This window comes from Amia ocellicauda, chromosome 19 (genome assembly GCF_036373705.1).
Source record: "Amia ocellicauda isolate fAmiCal2 chromosome 19, fAmiCal2.hap1, whole genome shotgun sequence".
NCBI lineage: Eukaryota > Metazoa > Chordata > Actinopteri > Amiiformes > Amiidae > Amia > Amia ocellicauda.
The window spans coordinates 19,345,533-19,360,334 of record NC_089868.1 but is presented as its reverse complement, the minus strand read 5'-3'; the positions used below and the strand labels follow the sequence as shown (position 1 = coordinate 19,360,334).

The following is a 14,802-nucleotide window of genomic DNA, read 5'->3' as shown; positions in this document are numbered from 1 at the left end:
ATACATTTTGTGGTTTGTTTCAGGCTCACTTTGCTTATTTGTTGAAAACTGCTGCCAAATGTTTTTAAAATACTTTACGTATTGCTGAAGGATTTCACAAATGATTTACAATCGTACTGCATGTGTTTGCATTGGGGGAAGGCAGACTTCTGTCATCCAAAGATCCCCAATCATTTAAAAATTGTGATTTATAACTTGCTAGTAGGTACACGTTTTGATTTGGCCTGGCCATTAGTTAACGTTTTTTTTTTTTTTTTATTGTTGTTCTTTTATTGTTGCATTCATTTATAAAATTAATTTGGAATGTTACTAAAGCATTTTTATATTAAGCAAATTATTATGCTTAACTATATATATAAAGTATAAGGTTTTGTAAGCCTGGTCAGATCTGTTGACACTTGTTGACATTGTGTATTGAGTGCCTGAACTTCTTGGTTTAAATGTAACCAACTGAACCAAAACCTGGATGAAAATCTGAAGGCCTGTAGACTCTCAAGGGTCCTGTCTGCATTTGATTCTTCCAGACCAAAGCCTTTTGGTCACTTCTGCCATGTGGTCACTATTGACATCATTGTTTTATGACACTGAACTATGTAATATATTTAAATGTGGCTTTCTAGGTATTTACAAATATATGTTCTTGATAGAAACTCCATTTACTACAGCAATTTCAAGAACTCTCAGATGCAACCAAGAAAACAGGATATAAAAGGAACCTGAGTAAAAGTGAAGTAATATTGACCAGCTTTGTTAAATCTAAGAAATTTAAGTAGATCAACAGATACTCAAAAAAGTTAAGAGTTATGTCTACCTTGGACAACACATCAGCGAAGATAGTTATTGTATTATTAATAAAAATGCATAATTAATTTTAAAAACACTTGTGAAACACTTGTTATACATCCAAAGCAGCACATCTACCAATGGTGATAGAGAACATGGATATCATACTTACTGAAGACAATATTTCAGGATTACATCTTCATTTAGTATTTTACTTGAAACGACTTCCTCAGGTGGAGTCATCTCAGCTGTGTAATTAAATGCTGATTTTTAATCACATTAAGCACACGTGTGGTTTTACACCGAAACCTTATCCTATTAATTTTACATTCGGCATTGATGAACAGGAAAGAACGATTCAATATACAAAGCTCCGTACATGGCAACAACAACACTCTTGTTTTTTTGGGAAGAAGTATACCTAGGTTTGCATAGACGAATGCAAATAGAACCACAGGTGAGAAAAACAGACTGCAGGACCTTTGTACATATGAACACAGTAGGTAAAGGCCATGATCTGCAGACATCTTTACTTAAATAAATACATAAATAAATCATCAGTCTTCTATATCCAAATGCAATCAAATAGAGCAGGTGAAAGGTGAATGCTGCTCATCGGTGTAAATCTACACTGAATGTATTATTCATTACATACAGTCTATATGACTGCACTCACTGTTTTGCCAGGGTGAATTTGTTTCTCTATTTTTAACTGCAGTTACTTAAATATAAATTAATTAATATTAATGAGTGGTATTTCTAGCAGAAGCTAGCAATTATTTTATGTTGTGTACCTGTTTTCTCTGCTCATACACCTTTCCACTATTTATTTACTACTATGAAGATCTTCATCTCAAAGTGCTGCAGCAGAACACATTTTAACTCTGCTAAAGTGTATTTGAATAATTTGTAATCAATGCAAGATTAAATATTATAATTAATGTGAAAGTGAAAGACCTCCAGTTTTGTGCTGGTGTCGTGCTGTACAGTGTGTCTTGTAAAGATAAGTCTTTAATGTTCCTGTTTTGACCTGACTAACAATTCACCACAACCAAGGATGCATGGCTGGAGTGCATCCCTTTACTGTTAACAAGCCAGCATCTGTGTTTATACTTTGAACTATTTATCAGGAAAAAATACATATAGTACTTACTTAATATAAACAGTTTGGAACACGAGAATGATTGCATAATAGTGCTAAACAAAATTATGCAAAATGTGAACAGAGGGTGTTTTAACTGCAAAAGTTGATAATGTTCATTTATGTGGTTGTTTTTCATAGCCTCTTTATTACTAGAGCTATAGCAGCATCTGCTGGCAAACATTGTTAAAAGCAAATGTGTATATAGTAAGTTTGTATGAATTTCTTAATTATCATTTATAATCTGCTGAAAAAATGTTACGTTGGTAGTGCAATTAAATATGTCAAACATGAATCCCCTTTTATTATTTAGGCAGAAGGTTGTTTGAATTATAATGCTTAGTATTGTTAATGACCGACATATTTCAAATGGCGTAATTAATATCACTATCAATAAGGACCTGCTTTGCAAACTCGTATGTAGCAACTAAGTGAAATGCATCAATCTGTAGAGTTAAAACATTCTTGCAGAAGAAGACAAATATTACTTTTCCAACTATGCAGCCCGGTCGCGTTGGAGCTGCGCAGATGTCCGCAGTTCTGCGCAGAGTGGCAGAATCCCGCCGATCCCATTGGTGGAGCCGCGCAGATCTGCGGACATCTGCGCAGCACGAACAGCTCCACCTTGCCGCCGCTGCCAGGTACGCGTGCGCTCTGCAGTCCTGCGAGGGGACACTAGAGGGCGCCGCATTGCGGAAGTGAATGCAAAGGCTGGCGGAGAGAGGAAGGAAGCGGGGACCTGGGAGGACTCCTGAAAATAAGCCACAGGGCCGGTTTTATTCACAATTATTTCTACATAAAGATATATAGAAGAATATTACAGATCTTCCGCCATGTCGAAGAACACCGTGTCCGACCGCTTCAGGAAGGTGGATGTGGACGAGTACGACGAGAACAAGTTTGTAGACGAGGAGGATGGTGGGGAGAACCAGCTGGGACCCGACGAAGGGGAAGTGGACTCTTTAATCAGACAATATCCTTTCAAACATGTCGCTTGTGCAGTAAATGTTGCGAGGCTGGGCCGTGGCCGGCGGGGGGACAGGCCGGGTCTGTGCCGGGCTCTTGCTCGTCCGGCCGGGCTGCAGTGTTGGGCGCTGTGGGCTGAATTGTAATTTCAGGGTGTGGTGCCAGTCACTCCGATTGTGAACTTCATTTCTTTGCTTTTTCAAATGCGATATACAGAGCGTACCTGTGTGCCAGTAACTCCATCAAACCGGGCGAGGAATTGCCCACACGGGAGTGGATGTGGTGCAAGATAATGATAAAGGATCAATCTAATGTGGGAATGAATGAGATCTACATGCGAGTGTCTGATTTCCATGCACAGACAATAACAGTGTAAGCAATATAAAGTGCGAGGAGCTGGAATAGCCCTGTTGGTGTGCTATTAAACGTGCATACTTGCAAAACCATAACGAAAGAGCATTGCAGATGGTGCAAACTACTTCATAGCCACACACAGACGCCTTTCCGCAACGTCACAAAAGCGGCATCACATGCATCGCAAAGCTGATACATGTGTGTGTTGTGTATGTTGTGTGTGCTGTGTGCTTGTAGCTCATTTCGGGGGTTCAGGTCAGTAACATGGTGGCTGACACCCGAGTTTGGCATTTGCCAGAGGACGGTGAAATGAAGACGACTGTTAATAGTGATGCACATGTTACTAATCCAGCAGTGCATACATGAACTGTGCAGCCCGTCTTTGCAGCCTCTTGTGTTCACGATTTCCTCGTCGGGACAGTATTTTGGAGCTGAGGGTGAATGATTAAAGGTCGTGCATGAACAATTGTGCTGCCCTTTACTTGACAACATTGCATTTTTTTGCATGTGTGTCTGGGCTTGTCTGCTCTGAAGACACTCAACACATTCCAGAGAAAAGTGCATTACGCACATATATACATAATAATAAAACAAAACCGTGTAGAAAAGGTATGATCGCTTAAAAACTCCACTTTCACATGTTCCTGTAGTTTTAATATTACTAACAATACGTCACATTAGGAAGTTGGGTCTTAAGGCCTTATATGTGCAAAACTGAGTGGCTTCCCGAAACGGTGCAGTTCCTGTTTGTATAAGAGGCTCATCGTGCTGAAGCTGGCGTTTCATATGGGTTTTATAAGGACATATAAAAAGCCCTGTTACTCATCTGTGAGTTGAGCTATTCTTTCCTGCCACAGTGCTGACTAGTTTGAAATCCATGGTTTGGAAAAAGTTGAAAGGGAAAGTGTTTGTGTGTGTTTTTGCTTAATGATAGCTGTACAAATTAAGTGGCCATTGGCTTCCATTAATCAGTGCCATGGGATCCCCAGACGCACTAAAATGAAGACATTTAATAGTGTGGAATTATTACAGTTGGTTCAGATGATGTTAATTGTGGTTTGTGGAAGTAATTTAGATGATTCTTTGACACTCGGACGTGCCAGTCCATTGTGTGAGGGCTATTGTGTTGTGTGCCATTGTCCTTAACGCACTTCTGCACAGGGAACTTGATGGGGGCTCTGCAAGCTGTCCTGAAAAACCCACCCATCAACACGAAGAACCAAAACGTCAAGGTGAGCCGAATGGGGCCTGTTTTTTGTATACCTGATCTTGTACGTGCTACAAGTTGTCCTCAAGTCCTTTTGATCATCGTTTTACATTCTAAATACCATTCAAATGTGGCATTTGTTTTTCATTCAAAATGCCTCTTTTGTTTCATTTTCAGCCCAAATTGCACAGCTGTATTCACAACCTGCCTCTGTAAAAATGTTATTCCTGAAACTAATCTTTTTGCCAAGTGTGATAGTGGAAGTGTGTGTGTTAAGGGTCCAGATACCCACACACATTTTCATTGTTTTGTGTTTATTCAGTATGAGAATGTGACTGCAGAGACTTCATATTGACTTGGACACTGTAAAGCCCCGCATCGCTCTGTTGCGTTGCAGTAGCACATCTGGGTGGATGAGTTTGTGCCCGTCACGCTCCTAGATCTGATCGTGCCCGTCTTTTTCAGGATCGGGCGGAGGGCCTGGTTCTGAAGGTGCTGAGCTCTTTCAAGAGTGGCGACATTGAGAAAGCTGTGCAGTCTCTGGACAAGAACGGTGTGGACCTCCTCATGAAGTACATCTACAAGGGCTTCGAGAAGCCCTCTGAAAACAGCAGCGCAGTCTTGTTGCAGTGGCATGAAAAGGTTTGTTTTTTTCATTTTTATGACTCCCACAAGCTTTCCTACTTTTCACATTGTAGCCTGAGTTTAGATCTGTTGTGGATAATGTTCTGCAGGACATGGATGTATTCCTGATCTGTCACACACACTATTCTTCTTGCAGATTTCAGATTTTGTCAGACTGATTCCATGCACTACATATCTGGGCATTTTATTTATGCGTGTGTGTTTTAATGTAAGTTTTCATACACATTGTAAGTAAGATGTGACTGTTTATTTCCCAGGCCTTATGTGCCGGAGGGGTCGGCTCCATCGTTCGAGTGTTAACTGCCAGAAAAACAGTTTAATGGCAGCCTGGAACAACTCTGCATTACAGAGGGATTTGCTGGTACAGAACCAAGAGCTGGTTCACAGGGCACTGTGAAGAGGACTCCTCCATGTCTGTTCTTCCTTCCTCCCTTCATCTTTGCTTGCTTAAAACTTCTTCCGTTCTATTATTTAACGGCTCTGATGCTTCCTACTCTGGAGCGACAGAGTCCTGCGCTTCTCTCCTGTCATTTCTGCCTTCCCAAATTATACAGCCTCACACAAATACTGCGCCGCCTGCTATATTAAGAAGTTTAAGATCTCTTTTCAAACTAAAAAGTAGCCAGTCTGCTAACATGTCGATGTCATCTGCACTCATTCTGGTTTGACATAGTCGTTCTCTTAATTGTAAATGAAGGCCAGTCGCTCTTCTCAGGAACCTCTAGAATAAAAGCTTCCTTAGTCGGAGAGTAGTGTTCTTCGAGCAGACTGGCCATTTCAGGGGATTCATTTTTGTATCCTAGAATATCCTCTATCTGTTAACATTATATTATACCAACTAGCTTAACCATTCCAGCTCACAGATGGAGCCACAGCTTCTGATGGAAGCTGCAGTGTGACTTCTGCTGCAGGGTCATGTCTAGTGTGAACGAACGACCCTCCGTGTGGCAAAAGATTGCATTTGTATGCTTCTTGGGGCCATTATGAGAATAAGGGCAATGCATTGTTTTTTTGTGCTTAAAATTTAATGGTATCACCTTAAAAGGGATTAATTTATTGCTGTCAAAAACAAGTAAACCATTTAGCACAAGAAAATATGCCAAATAATACTCAGTACATGTTCATGCAACAAATCTATACACAACCAATCACAGTTTACCTGGATTTAAGTCTGTGAAATTACGGTTTGATCATTTCTTGTTAGGCTGATTTATTTTGCTTATTCTGTTTTCCAAATGCATTGTAAATCAATTACCTTATGCATGAGATGTCTCTCTATTTTCTGTTTTCTACCATGCTTACTGTACCTGGTGATCCGATTGTATCTGGTATGTTTAAACACAAAAAAAAATCCAAAACATTATTTAATTTTAAGTATTTGACCTATAAATTGCATCAGCCTTCTATCTAATGTTTTTTTTGCCAAAACAATGTTTTGTTTTTGGTTTTTATCCATATAATCTGCTGGGTATCACAAAAGCCGAGTTAATTGTTGGCCCAATTGATCAAGCTTCTTATGTTCAATTACAAAGTATGTCAACTGTCAGATCAGTATTACTCTACTTCATGTGTATCAGCCAAAAGTAGATTTGCTGCACAATGTCTTTAAATCTCTGAAGATGTCATTGGACCAAAATATCTCCAGTAATTTGGGTTATAGTAAGTCTTGCTTTGCTGATAAATCCGTGTGTTTTGTACATTAGCCTCAATAGGACATACAGAACAAACCGTGCAATAAAAACAATGTAAAATCTTTTAGGATAATTGTTTTACATAAACAAAAACCTGATTCCCAGAGTTAACATTACCAAAACTATTATAGTTTTCAGACTGGAGAATATTTTATATTGGTACTATTTGTATGTTGTGATCAAATCAATTGTGGATTTTGCATATTATGTCTAGCCAAGCACTTGGATCTGTAACAATTGATTGACAATACAGGCCCAGCCTGCAGTGGAGTTGGCTCACGGGTTGATGTTTAAATTGTATTCTGTATCGCGTTGTTTGGAGAGAGAACACTTTGATTTGTATTTCTCATTACATCATGTTATGGTGGACAACTATTTTCTATGTTTGTTCATCTTACAAAATTTAAATGATCAACAATAGAAAGGCTAAACAAATTCTCATATTGATTTGTTACAGAAATGTTGGTTGCCCTTGTTTGTGACCAAGTGCAAATATACCCATCTGGTTTACAGACTGCCTTATCAAATATTCCTTTTATGTATGTGCTTTTGTGATACAATAAAAAAATATATAGTTGTGACACACTTTAGTTGTCTGATATGTTCATTTTCATATATAGAGTTGAATTTCTTACCTGTAATTTTTTTTTTTTTTCTCCACACTGATTGTACTTTTCACAATAGTTCATTTTGATTTCTTTGTGTTATTTAGCAGAGTGGGATATGTTTAATGCTGCATTAGTAAATAGCTATATTTAGGCTGTTTTTGCATCATAATAAAATACAGTGAATCAGTGAACATATTTATTTTAAGTGATTGTACATTTCTCAGTAAAAAAACAAATGAAAAAAATACCTTTGGATACAGCAAAGAAACATTTGGAAACAAACTTATATACAAATCAGAAAAATAGAATACATCTTGGTAACTGAGCTAAACAGACCTGAAAAGGAATCCAAAGGTACATTAAGTTGTAAAACTGGCTTTTTCTGATCTGCACTAAACGACTATTCTGCCGAGACATTAGTACACACTGCTGCTGTCGAAAATATTAGAAAAATAATTTGCTGTCTGACAGTTAAGACAGGGCTCTGATGCTTACAAGATATTTTCTTGTATCAAGGCATGACAACACTGTCACAGAAAATACCTGTTCATATATTTTTTTGTTGGTAATGAATGCTACTGCGAAAGTTAAACCGTTCCTTTTTCTGTATACAGTAACGGAGCTGAACAGTTTGTCTTTGGTTATAATTGTTGTTCCTGAAAAGGGGATTTTCAAGTCTAGGTGAGAGCTGGACTGTTCCTGTGAGACGGGTAAAGACAGCAGCGTCTGCAGGCCGGGGTAGATATGGTTTTGGTGACTATTTGTTTTTACTTCCGTTTGTAAAATACCTCTGAGAGTGACACAAACGAGTCTTGTGATGTGAAGCAGTGACAGTTATAGAAGTCCTGCCATCCCAGGTATCGGCGTTTTCCACGCTGCTTGGCTCAGCATGGAGAAATTGTTTGGTATGGTGGTAGATCTTCTCTCGGGCTGTAATGGTTCAACATTAAGCCAGATCCCATCTGAAGTTCTCTAGTAGGGATACGCAGACACTGCAATGTACACGATAAAAGTAGTCTGGTACTCGATCCCTCCGTCCGTGCTGTAGGACAAGGCCCGCACTTTCATCCTGTAGGTGTGGGGCTCGCGCAGCGGCCGGGTCGTGAACACAACGCCTTTCAAGTTCTCATCCCGGATAGCAAACGGGATGCTAGCGTCCTCCTCTACCACCAAAAAGGTAGTCCGCGGGTGAACCACGCCATCCTGCGTGTAGGCGACCAATCGGATCAGGTCCTGATTTGCTGCGATTCCGAACGGCAGCGAGAGCAGCTTGTACTCGAGGGCGTAGGGGCTCAGAGCACATTCCAGGTCATTCGGTGGACAGTTCTTGAGGCAGAACCTATAACACAGATGGTTTATAATGTGTGTATTACAATACATATATATTTTAAAGGCCACAGCTCATGAGATGTGCAAGAATGGTTATGCTTTGTGGTGGTGTATTTTGAGGTAATCCTGTGCACACACGACACCTACCCTGTGGCTGGATCACGCTGGTAGTTGGGTGGGCAGGGCGTGTCGATGCACTGGTAACTGCCCCTCATGTTAAAGCACATCCTGTTCGCCCCACACTGGATGTTCTGTTCCAGGCATTCGTCAATATCTACAAACAGACAGTCAATTAATAGACTGTGGTTCCCTCACACGCCTCGCATGCATGGTGATGTGACCGCAGTGAACATGTCAACACTCAATCTCACACAAACACATCAGGACTGGAACCGGTTCATTGCTCACCTTGACATGTTTTGCCATTGTTCATGAGTCGGTATCCGCTTGGGCAGAGACACCGGTGACTCCCTTGGGTGTTCATGCATTCATGCTGACAAGTGTCTTTATTTTCACATTCATTGATATCTGCACAAAACATACAAAAAGACCACAATTAGATGCACTGAACATAAGCGAAGTGCTTATAGTTGCCATTGTTTAATTGGTGAGTACTGAAAACTAGGTGAGTACTGGATTTTACAAAAGCTTAAATGTGTTCTACTGACAAGTAACATATTTCTGTGATATTATCGACCTATGGCATGGATTTATATGCACATTAAATCTCATTGGATGAAAGCACAGACATCTTACAGTAACAACCCTTTGTTAGCATTCCAGGTACACAGATATCCTGAGAAATGTCTGAGGCCTCCTAGATCAAGGTACATGGTGAGTGAGGTGTGCAGGTTGGGCTGCTGTACAGAGGGGGTGGGATATTTGGGAGTTAGTCTTAAAGCACTAACATTTTAATTTTCAAAATTATAACGTCTGATATGTCCAATACACTCAACAGTTTCTCAAAACAAATGGTTTAATCTGGCTGATAATTACCTATGCATCGGCCATTCCTTGTTTTAAAGCCTCCGGGACAAGCCTTTCTAGTGTCCCTGCGTGACCGGTGGGAAGGTGCTCTAATGTTGCTACGGCTCGAATAGGAATTATATGTCTGGGATGCCAGGTTGTGATATTGCCGCTGGTAGAAGTTTCCAACAGGTGAGGACTGGGCTGGTCTATAGCCGAAAGAATAGCTGTCATAACTGGGCAACTTCTCCAGTCCAGCACAAGATTTCCCATCACCTAGTAACTGTCGGCCAGGAGGACAGAGGCACTTGAAGCTGCCAGGACTGTTGAGGCACTGGTGGGCACAGGGTGTGGGCACCCTTTCACATTCATTAATATCTGCCCATGTAACAAATCCCAGCACATGTGAAACGTTGAGAAGAGCAGCCAGAGAGGAGAAGAGAGAAAACAAGAAAAGGGATCAGTCGGGAACACAGCAGACCCACCGACAGAGGAACCCATCCAGAGATACAGAACAAGTCTGAGGTAAAACCTGGTCCATATTTTATTTAATCATTGAGGAGGACTTGGAAAAGTAATTTCAGATTAATTTCTCTCTGCTGTCCAATGTGTGGAGACAGTTACATGGCAGAAATGTCCAGTAGCCTAAGTGATAAAATGGGTTACCATCTTGGCAACCAATTTGTTTTGATGGAAGACAACTGGCCTACATCGCGAGATAGATGGTCTCCAATTAAGTTATAAAGAAGGCTTTAGAATTTATTTTGAAGATAAAAACATGAACCTGGATATAGGTTAGCAAAGGTAAGTAGATTGGTCTTATTAAAGCTAAACAGATGTCAAAAGTAAGTTTGATAATACGAAAGCCATCAGAAACTCAATATGTTGAAATTAATGATTGTTTCATGTTAGAAGGTGCCGAGAAGCAAAATGAAATGATGGCAAAGCAGAGAAGAACAGAGTGACTGAAGCAATTTTCAAGCACGCATTGTGGTAGATACCTTGACGTCAGAAAAACAGAAGAAAAATATGATGTGGCTGGGTTATGTTTGCAATGTCTGACTATTTTTATGTAATTGCTGTTTACTTAAGTTATGGTTTCGGTGCTGCTGTCGACATCCTCGGCCTGTGGAGATTTCCCTTTTGGCAGAGACAGTCGGTGAAACAGAAAATAGAAAATTTAGAACATAATTTCTGTTTTATGTTCCAGTTGTGCAAGAGGCCATCTTGTCTTGGCAGCTGTGGATTAGCCCCACACCGGCTGGGATGTGTGCACGTGTAATGCAGAGAGGAAAGGTACAGTTTGCACATGCAGAAGGAGGGTGGCAGCAGAGTGAGGGTGTGTTGGGTCCAGTACGTACCAAGACAGGGTCTGCCCACACCCTGGGAGCGGTATCCGCGCGGGCAGGTGCAGTGATAGCTGCCACGCGTGTTCTCACAGATCTGGTTATACCGGCACTGATGCGTGCCATCCCTGCACTCGTCTATATCTGCGTGTAGGAAAGGACAAACACTTCGGAATTGAAGTATAAACACTTAATTAACCAGAACTAGATGATTACACTGATTGGCTATCATTTATTTTGTCACTAACATGTATTGTGCTGCAGTTTTCTGAGCTTACTTACCGATACAGCTTCCGTTGACACCTTTGGTCATGCCACTGGGACACAGGTCAATGCAGGAGTATCCTCCTCTTGTGTTTTTACACTGCTGGTCCGAGCGACACACTCTCTGCCTGCATTCGTTGATATCTGGGGAGGGATACAACCAGTTCGATAATACAGCGTTGTAAAGAAAGACCAACTTGCGATATCTTTCTTTAACACTCACAGAAAATAAGAACCTTTTTGTTGTTACTATGAGACTAATGGGATTGTGCTAAACTCCAGGTCTGCCAAGTTAAAATGGTGGCTGCTTACACACCTATGCACCGCCTGTTCTTCAGCTGGTATCCCGGCTCACAGGCACAGCGGAAACTGCCAATGGTGTTCAGACAGTGCTGGTTACACAAGTTGGACTCCTGGCATTCATTGATATCTGGAGAGAAAGAAGACAAAACTGGGGTTTGATTCAGTAGAAAGGCTGTACAGGAAAAGTTTATTTTTTTTGCTTGTTTGTATTTTTACTTGAACAAAATGAGTGTAAATAAAAAATAAAAAAAAGTGAGACTGGTCACCCTGGCAGCTGAGCCCATCGGCCGTCCTGCGGAATCCGCGGCCGCAGCGCACCACACAGCGGTACGAGCCGATGGTGTTTTCACAGTCCTGCCCCATGTGGCACGAGTGCCCACCCAGAGCACACTCGTCAATATCTGGAGAAAAAAAAAAAACACACCCCACCGTCAGCACACAGTGTACAACTATAATATTCGGGAACAAGACTTAAAACTGCCAGCTAGAAAGAGTGAGGTTATTACTATAACATTGGCTTTCGTTTCAAAGAGGGGTCATTACAAATGTGTTAATTGAAAGGAATCACGTGTCAGTAAATCAAACTGAGCACGTCTCCTGAATCCACAAACTGCAACAGCAAAGTTTTTATTTTACTGAAACTTAATTCATTTTTATATTCATTCTACACAGTTTGTATAGCAATTATCTAAGGTTTTAATGTTTTGGTTTCAGAGTCAAAGTAACACAGACCGAAACATAAACCAAAAGGATTTTTTGTTGAGGTGGTTTCTGATGGTCAAAAATGAACCAGTCAGTGGTTCAATGTGGCTTATTTTGAAGTACCTTGACATGTTCTCCCATCAGCAGATATGGTGAGGCCGTGAGGGCAGGAGCAGTAGTACGTGCCCATGGCATTGTGACAGGCGTGAGAGCAGGGGTTTCGAGCAGAGCATTCGTCCTCATCTTTTCCGGGAAACGCAAAAAAAACAGCATTAAAAACATTTTAGCTAAAAAGCACCTACAAAATATCTGCTGTATAATTCTTAACAAATGAGTTCATGTGTGTACAGCTCTGTTACGTATATATACTAGTGTCAGAACCTTGTTTAGAAAATACAAAGCAAACCTCCTATTTGAGCTCCAAGTCAAATGAAAAGTGGGAGAGCGTCTCAAAATGAAATACCTGAACAATAGGGTCCAGCAGGGTCCAGGCGAAAACCGGCGGGACACTGGTTGCTTCGGTCACCTGAAAGAGAACATTTTATCAGAAAAATAACAGAACCATTATAAATAAATGCTACCAGTTCTGTCAGATCCATTCGAATCAGCCCCAGAAAACCTTCCCAACCCAAACCATTTAAATTGTGAACACCAGCTGTTCACTCAACTAGGCAGGGCCCCCATTAATCGTCTATATTCACTATTGAAGACTCGTGATTTTAGCTAGTTTCTCAAACTTGTACGGAAAAAGGTAAGCAACATCAGCCATGACAGTGCCGTTAATGGATGCCGCTGTTTTGGTAGAGGGCCAACAAGACAGTAGATACCTTTGGCAATGGTGGCGTGGATCATGTACTCCAACGTCTCTTGTAGGGGGTTGTAGTGAGCACTGATAGAGGAGGCATGCAGGGTCTCCACAAGGAAGGGCATCCGGCCCTTAGAGGTCTCGTATGTGATGGTGTGATTCCACGAGTACGGCACGCTCACTTTGTCGATGCTGAACATGCGAGTGGACAGGGCGTACAGCTGCCCTGGACCCGTCTGAATGTAGTCCTCTGTGTAGTCCTACAAACACATGCCACCAGGGGTAGACATTGTGTGAAGAATAGAAAACAAGACTATAGGCCGAGTCCAACTAGTTAGATGCAAACAAAATCTAAGTATAGCATAGAAAGATTAGCGCTATATAATTCAATACAGGAAAATGTTTTTAAACCAGTAGGTAAGACCTGTACCTTGACATTTATCTCTGAGTTGGAAGGGAGCTGTAAGATGTATCCATTCACCACAATGTCTAGTAGCAAGGCGCCATCTGAGTCCAGTCCACGGGCAATATGTGTCATTCTCAATATTTCCCCTGATGTAAAAAAAAAAAAAAAAAAAAAAAAAGAAATCAAACATTACAATTGCTAACAGGGTTTTACATGTTTGTGTAAAATCACATAGCTCAAAAAGGATATGACTTAAGCTTTTAAATTAGGATAAGATTCATAGAGTTCACAGCTCCGTAACAGACCCAATAGATCATATGGATGACGATGATACGTAAACTACTTAGAACATTTTTTTTTCCACACTCCCAGTAAAATTAGATTTATTAGAAGAGATTGCCATTTAAAATCACTCCAGTCCAGACTTTGCATACCTGTTGCAAACTCCACCTGCGTCTCTCTTCTGAAGACCCCCCCAGTGAGACTGTACCCATTCAGCGCCTCGCCCAGCTCCTGAGCCGTGGTCCAGTAGATGGGGTTCAAGATGGAGATGAGTTTCCTCATAGTGGGACCTATGGAAAAAAGGTGCTATCCAAAGTGAGTCTCAGAGTCACGTCAGGTACTTATTATCCTTCAAAACACTTACGAATGTGCCTCCCATTACAACAGCACTTCCCTAGATGCCACAGTGTTACTTATTTCAAGAAAACTGACAAGGACAAGCAATTACACGTCTGTAGGTTCTAGCATAAGCAAGAATCTAGGGTGAGGTTATGTAGGGCACTGCATTTTGCACGCCTTGGCATTTAGACCATTTCATTCTTGCTAAATGCAGAGTTATAGGCATAGGGTACGTCTGAATGCTGACAGACAATATGTAAGGCCCTCTGTGCCTTACATAAGGCCCAATATGTAAGGCCCAATATGTAAGAACTAGGGCAACTATTCAATCCTGCAGTGGCGTAACAATCCCTGTCCTGAAATTCGTATTATATAATATGCAATTTCTGAAAAAAGGATTCAGCGCTTTCTGAATACTTCAGTGTGCAGTTCAGCTGATAGGGGGAATAACATCTATTTCTCTTACCAAGGCTTCTGGGAACATTGGAGATGGTGGCCTGTATGATTCTGCCACCAGACGCGTCGCTGTCAGTCACAGTGGCGTTGAGGATGGCGATTCCAAACTCGATGTCATTGATGTTTCCAATGACACTGCCCCTTGCGTTATGTGGGCCACCTATAATAAAGAAGAAAGCAGTTTTCAGGTGGTTCAAATGCTTAGTCAA

The 14,802-nt window shown here is 41.0% G+C and overlaps 2 protein-coding genes across 2 annotated transcripts in view; one reads left to right on the top strand and one right to left on the bottom strand.

Moving 5' to 3' along the window:
* The first annotated feature begins 2,617 nt into the window (after window positions 1–2,617).
* On the top strand, window positions 2,618–7,372 carry arpc5b (actin related protein 2/3 complex, subunit 5B). Its single transcript, XM_066692241.1, has 4 exons — window positions 2,618–2,898; window positions 4,405–4,476; window positions 4,917–5,093; window positions 5,354–7,372. The coding sequence occupies exons 1-4, from the start codon at window positions 2,758–2,760 to the stop codon at window positions 5,414–5,416; spliced, it is 453 nt and encodes a 150-aa protein (XP_066548338.1). The 5' UTR covers window positions 2,618–2,757; the 3' UTR covers window positions 5,417–7,372.
* Window positions 7,373–7,510: 138 nt separating this feature from the next.
* hmcn1 (hemicentin 1) overlaps window positions 7,511–14,802 on the bottom strand; it is an 82,878-nt gene continuing 75,586 nt past the window's right edge. The window contains exons 94-107 of the mRNA XM_066692242.1: window positions 14,604–14,753; window positions 13,951–14,088; window positions 13,541–13,662; window positions 13,133–13,370; window positions 12,769–12,831; window positions 12,429–12,548; window positions 11,870–12,004; window positions 11,617–11,730; window positions 11,319–11,444; window positions 11,052–11,180; window positions 9,721–10,068; window positions 9,133–9,252; window positions 8,872–8,998; window positions 7,511–8,734 (exon numbers count right to left, since the gene is read on the bottom strand). Of these exons, the coding sequence (XP_066548339.1) occupies window positions 8,368–8,734; window positions 8,872–8,998; window positions 9,133–9,252; window positions 9,721–10,068; window positions 11,052–11,180; window positions 11,319–11,444; window positions 11,617–11,730; window positions 11,870–12,004; window positions 12,429–12,548; window positions 12,769–12,831; window positions 13,133–13,370; window positions 13,541–13,662; window positions 13,951–14,088; window positions 14,604–14,753 (2,297 nt within the window). The 3' untranslated portion in view covers window positions 7,511–8,367. The remainder of the gene's footprint in view (window positions 8,735–8,871; window positions 8,999–9,132; window positions 9,253–9,720; window positions 10,069–11,051; window positions 11,181–11,318; window positions 11,445–11,616; window positions 11,731–11,869; window positions 12,005–12,428; window positions 12,549–12,768; window positions 12,832–13,132; window positions 13,371–13,540; window positions 13,663–13,950; window positions 14,089–14,603; window positions 14,754–14,802) is intronic.

Bases quoted from the DNA above. Each gene is read 5' to 3' on its own strand.
- arpc5b (XM_066692241.1), top strand. From the start codon at position 2,758: ATGTCGAAGAACACCGTGTCCGACCGCTTCAGGAAGGTGGATGTGGAC. The intron at 4,477-4,916 runs GTGAGCCGAATG...CGTCTTTTTCAG, and splicing joins CGAAGAACCAAAACGTCAAG to GATCGGGCGGAGGGCCTGGT. The intron at 5,094-5,353 runs GTTTGTTTTTTT...TTTATTTCCCAG, and splicing joins TGTTGCAGTGGCATGAAAAG to GCCTTATGTGCCGGAGGGGT.